Source organism: Manis javanica, chromosome 4 (genome assembly GCF_040802235.1).
Source record: "Manis javanica isolate MJ-LG chromosome 4, MJ_LKY, whole genome shotgun sequence".
In the NCBI taxonomy this organism is placed as follows: Eukaryota; Metazoa; Chordata; class Mammalia; order Pholidota; family Manidae; genus Manis; species Manis javanica.
This window is the reverse complement of record NC_133159.1, coordinates 17,337,315-17,353,622: the sequence shown is the minus strand read 5'-3', so window position 1 is coordinate 17,353,622 and position 16,308 is coordinate 17,337,315. Positions and strand designations below refer to the sequence as shown.

The 16,308-nt window shown below is 47.2% G+C and overlaps 1 protein-coding gene across 2 annotated transcripts in view; it reads left to right on the top strand.

Annotated features, from left to right (window-relative positions):
* Nucleotides 1-16,169, top strand: part of TCEA3 (transcription elongation factor A3) — a 40,156-nt gene extending 23,987 nt beyond the window's left edge. For both annotated transcript variants that reach the window (XM_073233389.1, XM_073233390.1), the window contains exons 8-11: nt 1,135-1,284; nt 9,577-9,723; nt 11,456-11,527; nt 16,057-16,169. In XM_073233389.1, coding sequence (XP_073089490.1) covers nt 1,135-1,284; nt 9,577-9,723; nt 11,456-11,527; nt 16,057-16,065 — 378 coding nt within the window. In that variant the 3' untranslated portion in view covers nt 16,066-16,169. The remainder of the gene's footprint in view (nt 1-1,134; nt 1,285-9,576; nt 9,724-11,455; nt 11,528-16,056) is intronic.
* The last annotated feature ends 139 nt before the right edge of the window (nt 16,170-16,308 follow it).

Genomic DNA, 16,308 nt, shown 5'->3' with positions numbered 1-16,308 from the left:
AACAATAACAGAAAGAAAGAAATAATACCACCTTCCCTCCCACCACTTCCAGCAAGTCAGCTGTTACCATTTTCCCACATTCCCCACAATCTCTTTCTCGTATATGGTTTTTCCCAGCAAAGGCTTTGTCTCCCTGATTCTACTTGGCTTAGGAGACCAAGAAAATGGGCTGTGTTCCCTGAGCTCCTCCAGAGGATGGAGAAGGAGGGAGGAGGGGGTGGGAGACCTGTCCGGGATGCAGTGTCTGGACAGAGAACTCACTGTGGTTGGTGGTCAGGGGCGATTTCCTGCCGGGTGAGTGGAGAGAGCATTACTGTCAGGAGCGGGTCTGGCTTCCAGCCCTGTCTCTGCCAGGAATTTGCCTTGTGACCTTGAGCAAGGACCTGCACCCTTTCCAAGCTTCAGCTTCCTTGTCTATTAATGAGAAAAGTATCTCTGATTAGCAATTCCCGAAGTGGGTTCCATGGGCTGGCAATAGGTATTGCTAGAGAAAAGAGGGGTGGGGAAGGGGGTTGTATGCTCTAGTGTGTTGGGAATACCAGATTAAAGAAATGCAACAATTTTTTTATTGCACTACTTTCTAGAGCCTTAAACATGTGGCTCCTAATCTTATATTTTCCTTTGATAGCTGGACTCGTAACCTCAGAGGCCCTTCCAAACTTGAGGTTATCTTTCTCATTGTCATCATCTTAACATGCCCTGTATGTTGAGTGCTTGATATGTCCCAGATGCCACACTAGTGCATCACACAGCTTGGCTCACTGAATCCTCATAACAGGCCTATATTTTATAAATAAGGAAAGAGAGGCACAAAGAGGTCATGTGACTCATCTGAGGTCACACAAGAAGCTCAGACCCAGGATGCCCCTTCCTGGGGTCCCTGACACCACAGTGCTGGCTACGACCTGATCTCACCATGGAGGCTGTTTCCTGCCCCTGATACATGGCTGCCCCTAGGTACCCAAGTAAGATTCTGCGCTTGAGGAGTCAGATGCCATCAAGGTGCCTGATCCCTGTACAAGTCCATGGAGAGAAAGGGATGGCCCCGGGGTTCCTTGGGCTTCTGGGAGAGGGCCCCCATCCTTCTCTACCCCTCTGTGAGTGGCTGACTGGCCCTTGACTGTGTCACATATCTACCAGGAGCTCAAGAGCACCGACATGAAGTACCGGAACCGTGTGCGTAGCCGTATCAGCAACCTCAAGGACCCCAGGAACCCCGGCCTGAGGAGGAACGTGCTCAGCGGGGCCATCTCCGCAGGGCTCATTGCCAAGATGACAGCAGAGGTGAGGGCGGGTGCCAGGACCTTGCCTTGGGGGGGTGAGCCTAACCCCCTCCAGCTTCGCCCTTGTCTGAGAGGGAATGGCTTATGACTCAGTAGTGATAAGCCAGGGGCTTTTCCAGCCAGACCATCTCAGATGCCCAGTTCCCTCCAGGCTTCTGGGTCATCAGGGCAGTGAGCACAGCTAATCTGGGTTAAGCACTTTAGACTACTGGCCAATTATATCTTCCCATCAACCTAGGTAGAAATGTCTATTATCCCCATTTTAAAGATGAGGATACTGAGGCTCAAAGGAGTTAACTGACTTAGTCATGCACATAGCTACAAAATGTTGAAGTTGGGAGGCAACTTCACAGCTTTGTTATGTACCTGCCTCGTTCAGGCCTATCCCCATTACCCAGCTTCGGGCCCAAGCCAGAATAGGAGGCCCTGTCGCCATGGAGCGCAGGCCAAGGTGGGCAGACAGACATATTTACCAGTGTGCATAACACAGAGGCAGCAAGTGCCAAGACAGAGGCACCATGGAACTTCAGGAGGGAGAGAGTGACCTCCCTTGAAGGGGTCAGCAAGGGAAGGGAAAGGGAGCAAGCCTGTTTGAGGAAGTATAGTGCGGTGGTTGGAAGACCAGGGGCTGTGCCAAGCCACATGAGTTTGAATTCTGCCTCTGCCACTTACCCGTGTGAACTTAGACAAGCCACTTGGCCTCTCTGTGTTTCAGTTTTCTCATCTGTACAACAGGAATACTAATAATAGCTATCTTGTGAAGGATTGGATGAGTTAATATATGTGAAGTGTTTAGAAGGTTAATACATATAAAGCCCTCCCCACAATTAGTATATGAAAGGTTCATTCACTGACCATTTCGTGTAACCCTCAGCACCATGCTATGAAAGAGGAAATATTATTCCTATTTTATGGATGAGAAAACCGAGTCAACACACAACTATTAACAGATGAGAATTTGAACCCAGGTCTGCTTATTTCAGAGCCCACTTAGAAACACCTTTTGCACACCCTCCCTCAGATGAGTGGGACTCTGAGCTAATGGAGGGGGTTCCCTGCAAGCACGTGGAGGTTGCCCTTCTAAGGTGCTAGTAAATCAAAGGGGCCCAGAAGAGGGTGAAGGAAAATGCACTGGGCTCCTAGAGCTGGGTGTGCCTCGGGCCTCTGGGAACCCTCTGAAACTGTTGGCAAGGTGTGTCTCTGTGTGATTATGGTATGTGTGTTGTGGTGCATAGTGTGTGTGTGATGTGTGCAGTGTGTTTGGGGTGTGTGTTGTGTGGAGTGTGTTTGGTGTGTGTGTGTGTGTATGATGTGTGGAGTGTGTTTGGGGTGTGTGTGTGATGTGGAGTGTGTTTGGGGTATCTGTGTGTGTGATGTATGGAGTGTGTTTGGTGTGTGTCTGTGTATGTGATATGTTGTGTGTGTTTGGCATGTGTGTGTATATGATATGTGGAGTGTGTTTGGTGTGTGTGTGTAATGTGTAGAGTGTGTTTGGTGTGTGTGCATGTGATGTGTAGAGTGTGTTTGGGGTGTGTGTGTGTGTGTGACGTGTGTAGTGTTTTTGGGGTGTGTGTGTGTATGATGTTTGGAGTGGTGTGTGTGTGTAATGTGTGGAGTGTCTTTGTGTGTGTCTGATGTGTGGAGTGTGTTTGGGGTGTGTGTGTGGAGTGTGTTTGAGGTGTGTGTTGTGTGTGGAGTGTGTTTGAGGTGTGTGTTGTGTGTGGAGTGTGTTTGGGGAGTGTTTGTGATGTGTGGAGTGTGTTTGGGGTGTGTGTGTGTTTTGTGTGAAGTGTGTTTGGGGTGTGTGTGTGTTTTGTGTGAAGTGTGTTTGGGGTTGTGTGTGTGTTTTGTGTGAAGTGTGTTTGAGGTGTGTGTGTGTGATGTGTGAAGTGTGTTTGGGCTGTGTGTGTGTGATGTGTATAGTGTGTTTGAGGAGTGTGTGTGATGTGTGGAGTCTGTTTGGGGTGTGTGTGTGATGTGTATAGTGTGTTTGGGGAGTGTGTGTGTGATGTGTGGAGTGTGTTTGGGGTGTGTGTGTGTGTTGTGTGTGGAGTGTGTTTGGGGTGTGTGTGTGATGTGTGAAGTGTGTTTGGGGTGTGTGTGTGTGATGTGTGAAGTGTGTTTGGGGTGTGTGTGTGTGATGTGTATAGTGTGTTTGAGGAGTGTGTGTGATGTGTGGAGTGTGTTTGGGGTGTGTGTGTGTTTTGTGTGAAGTGTGTTTGGGGTTGTGTGTGTGTTTTGTGTGAAGTCTGTTTGAGGTGTGTGTGTGTGATGTGTGAAGTGTGTTTGGGCTGTGTGTGTGTGATGTGTATAGTGTGTTTGAGGAGTGTGTGTGATGTGTGGAGTCTGTTTGGGGTGTGTGTGTGATGTGTATAGTGTGTTTGGGGAGTGTGTGTGTGATGTGTGGAGTGTGTTTGGGGTGTGTGTGGGTGTTGTGTGGGGAGAGTGTTTGGGGTGTGTGTGTGATGTGTGAAATGTGTTTGGGGTGTGTGTGTGTGATGTGTGAAGTGTGTTTGGGGTGTGTGTGTGTGATGTGTATAGTGTGTTTGAGGAGTGTGTGTGATGTGTGGAGTGTGTTTGGGGTGTGTGTGTGATGTGTGGAGTGTGTTTGGGGTGTGTGTGTGTGTGTTGTGTGTGTAGTGTGTTTGGGGTGTGTGTGTGATGTGTGGAGTGTGTTTGGGGTGTGTGTGTGTGATGTGTATAGTGTGTTTGAGGAGTGTGTGTGATGTGTGGAGTATGTTTGTGATGTGTGTGTGTTTTGTGTGAAGTGTGTTTGGGGAGTGTGTGTGTGATGTGTGGAGTGTGTTTGGGGAGTGTGTGTGTGATGTGTGGAGTGTGTTTGGGGGGTGTGTGTGATGTGTGGAGTGTCTTTGGGGTGTGTGTGTGTTTTGTGTGAAGTGTGTTTGGGGTGTGTGTGTGATGTGTGGACTGTGTTTGGGGTGTGTGTGTGTTTTGTGTGAAGTGTGTTTGGGGAGTGTGTGTGATGTGTGGAGTATGTTTGGTGTGTGTGTGTTTTGTGTGAAGTGTGTTTGGGGAGTGTGTGTGTGATGTGTGGAGTGTGTTTGGGGAGTGTGTGTGTGATGTGTGGAGTGTGTTTGGGGTGTGTGTGTGATGTGTGGAGTGTGTTTGGGGTGTGTGTTTGTTTTGTGTGAAGTGTGTTTGGGGAGTGTGTGTGATGTGTGGAGTATGTTTGGGGTGTGTGTGTGTTTTGTGTGAAGTGTGTTTGGGGAGTGTGTGTGATGTGTGGAGTATGTTTGGGGTGTGTGTGTGTTTTGTGTGAAGTGTGTTTGGGGAGTGTGTGTGATGTGTGGAGTATGTTTGGGGTGTGTGTGTGTTTTGTGTGAAGTGTGTTTGGGGAGTGTGTGTGATGTGTGGAGTATGTTTGGGGTGTGCGTGTGTTTTGTGTGAAGTGTGTTTGGGGTGTGTGTGTGTTTTGTGTGGAGTGTGTTTGAGGTGTGTGTGTGTGATGTGTGAAGTGTGTTTGGGCTGTGTGTGTGATGTGTATAGTGTGTTTGGGGAGTGTGTGTGATGTGTGGAGTCTGTTTGGGGTGTGTGTGTGATGTGTATAGTGTGTTTGGGGAGTGTGTGTGTGATGTGTGGAGTGTGTTTGGGGTGTGTGTGTGTGTTGTGTGTGGAGTGTGTTTGGGGTGTGTGTGTGATGTGTGAAGTGTGTTTGGGGTGTGTGTGTGTGATGTGTGAAGTGTGTTTGGGGTGTGTGTGTGTGATGTGTATAGTGTGTTTGAGGAGTGTGTGTGATGTGTGGAGTGTGTTTGGGGTGTGTGTGTGTGTTGTGTGTGGAGTGTGTTTGGAGTGTGTGTGTGATGTGTGAAGTGTGTTTGGGGTGTGTGTGTGTGATGTGTGAAGTGTGTTTGGTGTGTGTGTGTGTGATGTGTATAGTGTGTTTGAGGAGTGTGTGTGATGTGTGGAGTGTGTTTGGGGTGTGTGTGTGATGTGTGGAGTGTGTTTGGGGTGTGTGTGTGATGTGTGGAGTATGTTTGGGGTGTGTGTGTGTTTTGTGTGAAGTGTGTTTGGGGAGTGTGTGTGATGTGGGGAGTGTGTTTGGGGTGTGTGTGTGTTTTGTGTGGAGTGTGTTTGGGGAGTGTGTGTGATGTGTGGAGTATGTTTGGGGTGTGTATGTGTTTTGTGTGAAGTGTGTTTGGGGTGTGTGTGTGTTTTGTGTGAAGTGTGTTTGGGGAGTGTGTGTGTGATGTGTGGAGTGTGTTTGGGGAGTGTGTGTGTGATGTGTGGAGTGTGTTTGGGGTGTGTGTGTGATGTGTGGAGTGTGTTTGGGGTGTGTGTGTGTTTTGTGTGGAGTGTTTGGGGTGTGTGTGTGATGTGTGGAGTGTGTTTGGGGTGTGTGTGTGTGATGTGTGGAGTGTGTTTGGGGTGTGTGTGTGTATGATGTGTGGAGTGTGTTTGGGGTCTGTGTGTGTGTGTGATGTGTGGAGTATGTTTGGTGTGTATATGTTTGGTATCGGTGTGTGATATGTGGAGTGTGTTTGGAGTGTGTGTGTGTGTAATGTGTGGAGTTTTTGGTGTGTGTGTGTTTGGTGTGTGTGTGTGTGATGTGTGGAGTGTGTTTGGGGTGTGTGTGGAGTGTGTTTGGGGTGTGTGTGTTTGGTGTCTGTGTGTGATGTATGGAGTGTGTTTGGGATGTGTGTGTATGTGATGTGTGGAGTGTGTTTGGTGTCTGTGTGATGTATGGAGTGTGTTTGGGGTGTGTGTGTGTGTGGAGTGTGTTTGGTGTGTGTGTGTGTGTGTGATGTAGTGTTCTGATGAGAGGGTTCACTGCTTTCCTCAAATGCCCAAAGCAGGAGCGAGCTCAGGTTTCAGGATAAAGTGGGGAACTTGGCACAACAAGGTCGTCTTTCTGCTTAATTTAAAATAACCGATCTTTCCCGGCAAATAGCAGCACATGCCCAGGGTTATGAACGGCAGCCCGGCTTTACAATGCATTCTTCTTCCTTACAAAGCGAAGCTCTGCCTTTTACAGAAGCCCCGCCTCGTGTTTCCTTCTGGCTTCGCCTTGTGTGTGTGCATTGTGGGGATGCTGGCAGGAGACCGTCTTGCAGGCAATTCCAGAGACACTGGAAAACCAGGAGAACCTACAGCAAGATGTAGACACAGGTCTGAGCCAAACCCAGCAAGTTCCCAGAAGATGGGATGGAGCAGAGCTGGGCCTTGGGATTAGGACAAAGACAGACCCCAGAAGACCCAGTAAAGGGACTGGCCAAGCCAGACACGTGGGTAAAGTCTGGCCCAAAGGACTATTCACTAGAACAGGGAAAGAGAATCAGGTGATCAATCCAGGCCCAAGAAGAGGCTGACCAGGCCAGGGGAGCAAGCCAGGAACTTGCCAGGCCCTCCACAGGGAGCCAGGGCCAGCCGCCAAGGAGGCAGCACCCCGCTGGCAATCCAGGCAACAGCTGCCAGAAGCCCTTCACCCCAGGGCCATCTGTTGCCCCAGGCAGGAAGTTTCTATAAGAAGTATAAGAACATTTTTGCTCTGATAAGAAAAATAACAGCTTGGCATCAGGCTACCTGCTGTGTGGTGGCTTAGAGGACAGAGAGCTCCCACCAGGGGAAGAGCCTGGGATAGCAGATGCCCGTGTGGATGGACGTCCCTCTGTGTATCCTGCAGCCCCCAACTCCCTTTTTTTTTTTAAATTTTGGTATCATTAATCTACAATTACATGAAGAACATTATGTTTACTAGGCTCCCCCCTTCACCAAGTCCCTCCCACATAACCCTTTACAGTCACTGTCCATCAGCGCAGTAAGATGCTGTGGAATCACTACTTGTCTTCTCTGTGCTATACTGCCTTCCCCGTGCCCCCCTACTATGTTATGTGTGCTAATTGTAATGCCCATTTTTCCCCTTATGCCTCCCTTCCCACCCATCCTCCCCGGTCCCTTTCCCTTTGGTAACTGTTAGTCCATTCTTGGGTTCTGTGCTTCTGCTGCTGTTTTGTTCCTTCTGTTTTTCTTTGTTCTTATACTCCACATATGAGTGAAATCATTCGGTACTTGTCTTTCTCCACCTGGCTTATTTCACTGAGCATAATACCCTCTAGCTCCATCCATGTCCCCTAACTCCCTTTTGTGTCTCTTTCTTTGTTCCCCTGATGCTCTCATTCTTCCTTCTCTTTTCCCTCTTAGACAAATCAAACAACGGAGTTGATTCTGACATAGCTATTCAAGCTGTTGAGTGGACCTATTGTCAGCCCCACAAGGAGAGGCATTTTGTCTGTTCACTGTTCACTCAGCATTGAGACCTGTGCCTGGCATGTCATAGTGCTCCACAAATATTTACCAAATTCACACTGGGGCCCTCCTCTAACAGTGTCACAGGAGGACTAGTGTCATCTCCTACCCTTATTTCCTTCATTTTCTACCTTACTTTCTGTATTACTGTATTTACTCCATCTGTCTTTGATTCTGTCTTCTTCTAGATGAGGTAGGCAGAGATAGGTAAATGGATTGGTGAGTGTATGGATAGATTTTTTTCTGTTGTCCATTTCTTAGCTGGCACAAAAGACCCTCTTTCCAGTCGGTCCTCCAGCCAGGCCTCCTGTAGTCCTCACCACCCTTCCCCAAACATCTGATCTTTTTGTGTTTACTGTTTTCTTTTAGAATGTGCCATCTGTTTGGGGAACTCCTGCTTATCTTTCAGGACCGGTTAAGGTGTTAGCTTCTTTAATGAGCCTCCGCTGCCCCCAGGCAGTTAGCCACCATTTTCCAGGCTTTTCCCTGTGCTTTTTATTGCTTAGCTTTGGTAACTCATAGGCTATCTTGCAATCTTGTGTAAATGCTTGACTACTCTCCCCGACTGGCATGGCCTCAGGACAGGAACCACATCCTCATACCTGAACCCTGAGGGTTTGGAGGCAATGCTCAGGTTGGAACCAGCTCCTACCAGCTCAAGAGAGGATGAAGTGTAGCTCTTCCCAACGCATCCAGCTATACAACATTAGTGGCTTGAAACTGTCTGTGGTGGGAGTATTTACACCATGGACATTGTCCATGCCCTACAGCCAAAGCCGGTTTACCTGCACATGAATGCAGTTAAAGGCATTCAATAAACTGACATCCAGTATATTTTGAGTAAACAAATGCACTATGCTGTGGATATCCCCCCAAATTAAAGTCAGCTACTTTTTGCTTATATGGCCCTGGGTTGACTTTCCTATATGTCCCTGCCCTTGTTTATAGGACTTAGTCCTTGAATTTAACACAGTAGGGCTTAAACATTTGTAGGCACCAGAATAACTTGGGGGCCCTAGTAAAAACACATACTCCTGGGCCTGCCCTTAGAGTTTTGGATCCATAAGAATCTGCATTTTATAAAGAGGCCCAAGTGGTTACAATGAAGTAGTCAACACACTAATATCATTTGACTTCTGTGACAACTCTGTTCTCCACGGTTTATGGAGTCAGGATAGATAGCAGCAATGGAAATGCTTAGCCAGTACCAAGGCCTCATTTTAACTTTAGCTTCAGCCGTCTTCCTTCCCCCAAACCAACCTTAACTGGAGCTCTCTCTGGTTTGAGTGTCCGTCTCCACCCTCCTCCCGTAGAGATTTAAGCGGAGTCAAATGGCCAGCAAGATGGTTGAAGAAGGGAACTGGACAGTGCAAACACTGAATGTCTTCAGTGAGCTGATGGGAGACTGGAGACTTTGTTCCGTAGGCACTTAAAGAAAAAGGTGTTCTATGATACATTCACAGGTGATCAGTTAGTTGTGTGAATCCAGGAGCTTCAGGTTTCACTTGGGTGGGGGTAGCAGCAACGAGCCGTGGGTAGTTGAGAGCAAGGTTCCCACAGGCAGAATGGACTGGGCAGTGATCACAGGTTGGACAGGCACTGGGTGAAGTCCAGACTGGAAAGATATGGAGAACATCCCAGATCAGGTGGTCAGTGGTCAACTCAGCTCCTCAGGAAGGGTCCAGCAGTTAGCCGAGGGCCTGGCAGGCAGGGCAAGCACCAGATCCGAGGAAAGGTACAGAAGAGTGGTGATCCTGGAGTGGAAACTGCTTCTGCTCTCCTGCACACACCACACCCTGCTGCCCACTCAGAGCCCCCAGGTTTGCCCTTCCACCCAAAGGTGGAATGGAAACCCTGTGTTGTGTCCTTTTCCCAACTGGGCAGAGCCAAGAGTCCAGGCCTTCCCCCAGCTCCTTGGGCTCAATCCAGCATGTTCCCTCCCTCCTCTGTTTAGGCTCTCTAGAAACTGAGTATGGGGCAGGGCTCCTGGGGCTCCCAGGCCCTGAAGGGCAGACTCCTCTCTCTCCAGGAAATGGCCAGTGATGAGCTAAGGGAACTGAGGAATGCCATGACCCAGGAGGCTATCCGTGAGCACCAGATGGCCAAGACAGGTGGCACCACCACTGACCTCTTCCAATGCAGCAAATGCAAGAAGAAGAACTGTACCTATAACCAGGTATGGTGGGCGTGGAGGTGTGGCAGAGGAGGCTGCAGGGGACATAGAGGTGGAGAACTAGAGAGCTTAGGAAGAGACAGGGTGGGTGCATGGTTCGGGGAAAGGCTAACATTCCAGGCTGCAGAGAGAAGGGCGAGTCTTGGTATATTAGCGTGATGCACCTGTGGCTTCTAGAAAATTTTCTCCTATATGTAGAATCACCCAGATCTGTGTCTACAAGGTTTGGCCAGAATGTTTTGGCCTGCTCTGAAGCTTAAATAAGAGGAACCAGAATCACAGAGCACAGAACTTCTGCAGAGTCACAGATGGTTGGAAGGGAACTTAGCAATATAAATCTTGGCTCCCTCATTTTCCACACCGGGAAACTGAGGCCCAGACAGGGGTCAAGCCTTGCAGCTTTCCTCAAGATTGCAAAGATGGTCAGTGCCAGAGATACTAATAAGCCCAGATCCAAAGGCAGATCCTAGATCCAGACCGAACTGCTTGCAACACAGCTAACTCTTGTCAGTAAAGCCTAAGGGATTTAGTTCTGAGACCTAAGGGTGAAGACTATTACTCTACCGTGGGGAGTCACGGAAAGCTATGGAGGCCCCTTCTCTGAAAGATTTAAAACATGACAACCACCTTCTATTTCTGGGTTGCATGTAGTATGCCCCTGAGGCACCAATATGCTTGGATTGTAATTGGCACCTAATCATTCTAGATCATTCTATTCATTCCTCCACCTGCTCAGCAAGCAAGATTTATCAAGAGCACCTTGCCCATGGGGATCTGTGGTTACAGCAGAAATACAGCCAGCCTGGCCATTCAGGAGTCCCTCGGAGAATTCTGATTCAGGATTTGGAGATGTCTGTGTGAGCTAGTGCTGTCTTTCAAGCATGTTTCTTGTGGAATGCTGTGCTTTCTGTGCATGGCCTCCCACGAAAGTGAACTGCCCTTTAGCAAAGATTTATCTGCACAAAGAAACCCCTTCAGGTGCCATCGCTGTCCAGTGTCAAAGCGGTGCTAAGCTGTGTCCTGCTGGCCAACTACTGGGCTCACTCATAGCAGGGGGACTACGTCCCACCCCATAGACCTCTAGCTGACATCATTCATAGCTGAATGTCAGCAAAGTAACAACTTGCTGCATGTCATGGTCATCCCAGATTGGCTATAGAAAGTTAGAACAGCAATTGTTAAATCTGGAAATGCCAGGGATTTGCTGTGCGAAACTTGGCTCCCACACCTGACTTGTTCAGTTAAGGGATGAGAAACTAGAAAACAGGCCGTTAGTTAATCCCAATGATCTCCCAATCCCTCTCCCTCTCTGGGCCTCAATTCTTCCATCTATAAACTGAGGAATGAACTCAATGATCTCTAAGGGTGCATCCCGCACACCCAAGTTCTGCTCTGTGAATCACATCCGATAGGGTGTGTTCAGAGATGAGTCAGGGAATACTTCCTGTTGGAGATGAGTCTTGAGGCAAGAAAAGAGAGATCAGTTCAGGGGCATTAACCACAAGGGAGAACGTGTAGAGGCCAGGCTGAGCCAGGAATAACGGAAATGAGCTGAAGGATGTGCAAGGAGAGGAAAGGATACACTGCAGAGTTCTTAGTGGTGAGGGAATTGCCAAAGTGGGGTGGGAATAACGGTGCCAAGCTCCAGGATTCAGACCTACTCCTGGTTAGTGGGAGCTCAGGCAGGTCCCACAGCGGGGGAGTGATTTCATGAGTGGTCCCCTGTTTCTCGCAGGTGCAGACACGCAGTGCTGATGAGCCCATGACCACCTTTGTCTTATGCAATGAATGTGGCAATCGCTGGAAGGTCTGTATGTCTACATCTTTCTCCCTCCCCTGGCATCCACAGATGCTGCCCCACATAAGGAGTAGTTACCCACAGCCAAGAAAGGGCCTTCTGTGTGGGACGCTTACCAGCCTGCGGACAGCAGGTCTGCAGAGCTAGAGAGAGGGTGGGTTGTTATCGGGGAGGTGGGGTGCGGGAGAACCTGTGCATGTTTTCATTTTGGAAGATACCCAGTCAGGTGGAGGGGCAGCCCACATGTTATCACAGGATGGGCAAGTCTGTCATCTGAGCGCAGATGGAATCAGCCTCCCGTGATCCACGGAGGGCAAGAAAAACAATAGCGCTCTGCCTTTGGACCACACCTCTTTGCAGAGTGCTTTCACAGATGTTATTTCCTTTGAAGCTGGCCACGAGATGAGAGAAAGCCTGAGACCTGTTAGAGGGGGGTTGTCCCCAAAGGCTCCCAAGTCATCCTCCCCTCCTAAGGCAGCTCTGGTAAACCCTTACATTACCCAAGACTCTAACCCAGGCTGCTCCAGCTCCTGCAAGGGGAGAGGTTTGTTTTAAGACATGGGAGCCGAGCAAGGACTCCTCCCAGAGTGCTCCTTCCTACCCTGTCTTCTGAAAGGACTCAGTGTGGTCATGTGATTAATGTCAATTTCTAGTACCATCTGACTGCATGTGCCCTGTGGGACATCTGGGCCACCAGGGCTGCAGGTCCTCCAAAATGTCTAAGGTACTTAGAAAGGAGCCCAAGACTAGGGCATGGGGCTAAAGTCGGGAGCCCTGGTTTTAGGTTCCCCTCTGTGCCCTACCTGCTGTGTGACCATGAGCATGTCACTCAATTCCCTGAGCAAAAGGGTAATAACGCCCTTTTCCCAGTATTGGTGTGAAGGTTAGTACATATGCACACACACTTCGCAAACATCTACAGAAATGTTCCTTGTAACATCACTCTCACCTTCAGACAAGGAGATTGAGCTACTGCAACACTTAGCAAGCATGAAGTCACCCAGCTGGGAGCCTGAAGACTATGCTCCCAATTCCCAACCGGTTGAGTTTTCTACGACCTTTCTAAGGGCCTCAGTAGCCTTGGTGCCTCATTAGAACTGCCATGTTTTTAAGGTAAAAGTCAGATGACCACGTATTTTCCCTTTATTCACTTATTGAACACTTAGGGATGGGACCAGTGTACTGGCCTAGTGGTGTAGAGCATGGGCTTTGGCATCAGGTTCGAATTCTACCTTGATCATTTAACAAAATGACTTTGCTAAGTGATCTGAACTCTCTAGACCTGGATTTCTTCATCTACAAAATGGGGTGTTCACATCTGCTGTTTTGAAGATTAGAGGAGGTAATACACATAAAGCATTAACAGGGCCTCTGATAGCTCACATGGTAGGTACCTTTGTTAAATTAGAAAAAGGTGTCCCTACCTGCAGGTAGACACAGCCTTGCACAAGGGTACAGAACTTAGTAAAGAAAGCAGGGGCTGAGTTTCAGCCCCAGCTGGCCCCTGTGCCCAGGCTTACCTTTTTTGTATTACGATATCATTGATATATAATCTTATGAAGATTTCACATGAGCAACATTGTGGTTTCAACATTCACCCATATTATCAAGTTACCGCACGCTCCCCACTGCAGTCACTGTCCATCAGCGGAGTAAGATACTATAGAGTCATTACTTGTCTTCTCTGTGCTGTACTGCCTTCCTCATGACCTGCCTATATTATGTGTGTTAATTATAATGCCTCTTGATCCCCTTCTCCCTCTCTCCCCACCCACCCTCCCCAACCCTTTCCCTTTGGTAACCGCTAGTCCCTTTTGGAGTCTTTGTGTTGCTGTTTTGTTCCTTCCGTTTTGCTTTGTTGTTATACTCCAGAAATGAATGAAATCATTTGGTACTTGTCTTTCTCCACCTGGCTTATTTCACTGAGCATAATTCCCTCTGGCTCTAATCATATTGTTGGTAATGGTAGGATTTGTTTTCTTCTTAAGGGGGAATAGTATTCCATTGTGTCTATGTACCACATCTTTTTTTATTTTTTATTAAGGTATCATTGATATACACTCTTATGAAGGTTTCACATGAAAAACAATGTGGTTACTAAATTCACCCATATTATCGAGTCCCCCCATACCCCATTGCAGTCACTGTCCATCAGTGTACAAGATGCCACAGAGTCACTACCCGTCTTCTCTGTGCTGCACTGTCTTCCCCATGATCCCCTCCACACCATGTGTATTAATCATAATACCCCTCAATCCCCTTCTCCCTCTCTCCCCACCTGCCCTCCCCCAGCCCTCCTCTTTGGTAACCACTAGTCCCTTCTTGGAGTCTGTGAGTCTGCTGCTGTTTTGTTCCTTCAGTTTTGCTTCGTTGTTATACTCTGCAAATGAGGGAAATCATTTAGTATTTGTCTTTTTCTGCCTGACTTATTTCTCTGAGCATAATACCCTCTAGCTCCATCCATGTTGTTGCAAATGACAGAATTTGTTTCTTTCTTATGGCTGAATTGTATTCCATTACGTATATGTACCACATCTTCTTTATCCATTCATCTACTGATGGACACTTAGGTTGCTTCTATATCTTGGCTGTTGTAAATAGTGCTGCGATAAACATAGGGGGTGCATATGTCTTTTTGAATCTGAGAAATTGTTTTCTTTGGGAAAATTCCTAGGAGTGGAATTCCCAGGTCAAATGGTATTTCTATTTTTAGTTTTTTGAGGAACCTCCATATTGCTTTCCACAGTGGTTGAACTAGTTTACATTCCCACCAGCAGTGTAGGAGGGTTTCTCTTTCTCCTCATCCTTGTCAGCATTTGTTGTTCTTAGTCTTTTCAATGTTGGCCATCCTTACTGGTGTGAGGTGATATCTCATTGTGGTTTTAATTTGCATTTCTCTGATGACTAGTGATGTGGAGCATCTTTTCATGTGCCTGTTGGCCATCTGAATTTCTTCTTTGGAGAATTGCCTGTTCATATCCTCCACCCATTTTTTAATCAGGTTATTTGTTTTTTGGGTGTTGAGGCATGTAAGTTCTTTACATATTTGGATGTTAACCCCTTGTCGGACATGTCATTTACAAATATATTCTCCCATACTGTAGGATGCCTTTTTGTTCTGCTGATGGTGTCCTTTGCTGTACAGAAGCTTTTTAGCTTTATGTAGTACCATTTGTTCACTTTTGCTTTTGTTTCTCTCGCCCAAGGAGATGCGTTCAGGAAAAAGTTGCCCATGTTTATATTCAGGAGATTTTTGCCTATGTTCTCTGCTAAGAGTTTTATGATTTCATGACTTACAACCAGGTCTTTGATCTATTTTGAGTTTACTTTTGTGTATGGGGTTAGACAATAATCCAGTTTCATTCTCTTGCATGTAGCTGTCCAGTTTTGCCAACACGAACTGTTGAAGAGGCTGTCACTTCCCCATTGTATATTCATGGCTCTTTTATCATATATTAATTGACCATATATGCTTGGGTTTATATCTGGGCTCTCTAGTCTACTTCATTGGTCTATGGGTCCCACATCTTCTTTATCCATTCATCTACTGATGGACACTTAGGTTGCTTCCATATCTTGGCTATTGTATATAGTCCTGCGATAAACATAGGGGTTTTTTTGAATCAGGGTTCTTGTTTTCTTCAGGTAAATTCCAGGTCAAATGGTATTTATATTTTTAGTTTTTTGAGGAACCACATATTGCTTTCCACAATGGCTGAACTAATTTACATTCCCACCAACAGTGTAGGAGGTTTCCCCTTTCTCTGCATCCTTGCCAGCATTTGTTGTTCCTTGTCTTCTCACCCAGGCTTTCTTGTGTAGTGAACAACCTGTACAACCATACAAAGAAGCCCTGAGCACATAGAAACCACCATTTCTATTATTCTGAGTTTGTCAACTACTAGTTTTATGGGAGTTTGGGCAAATTGCTTAACCAGAGTTGCTTTTTACCTGTGAAAATGGGGGTGCTATAGTGTCTATTTAGTAAGGTAAGGTTATCATGACGATGTAATGAGCTACTGCATATCAATACTGCCTCTCCCACAGTAAGTGCTCAGTAAATGGTAGCTCTTGTGACTGTTACTCTTGGGGAAAGGCTGTTCTGTCTGTTCCAAACCCAGCTCCTCCTCCCTGATTCCTATTAGTCAGAGAGGCAAGGCCCACTAGAGACTGCACTTAGATGGCTCCTGACACAGGTAGTGTCCATTGCCATGTGGGAGGCCTAAAGTCTAACCAAGTGATTAGTAATAATCATGGTGATATTTTTGACCATGAATTGAGGGTCCACCACATGCCTGGCATTAAATTTCCACTGATTTGTTACCTGGTATCCTTCTCTCATTGACTGGTACTGTGATCTCTTTTTACAGGTGAGTGATTTGTTCACGGTCACCCAGCTAGTAATGGCAGAGCTGGGGTTTGGGGTCTGGTCTGTGTGACTCCGGACCCTACCTTTCCATGTCCCCTCCCCCTGCTCCTAGCCTCTTTGGGTAACGCAGGGAAAGCTCTAAAACTGTGTTGCCTTTTTGGTTTTGTAGTTCTGCTGATTGAACTGCCAGCCAGGATTTCAGTGAACAACATGAGGAAGAACAAAGAGAAAACACTAAGCCATCATAACTGGAGAAAAAATAAAAATTAAAGTGAAGAAAAATGCTGAACTCTGAATGGGGTGGGTATTAGGGATCAAAAGGAGACTTCTTATACAAATTAATAATCAGTCATTAATAATAACTGGCTAATAGGGGAAATCTAACTGGGGTAGGATGCTAAGAGTTTATGTTAACAAACCC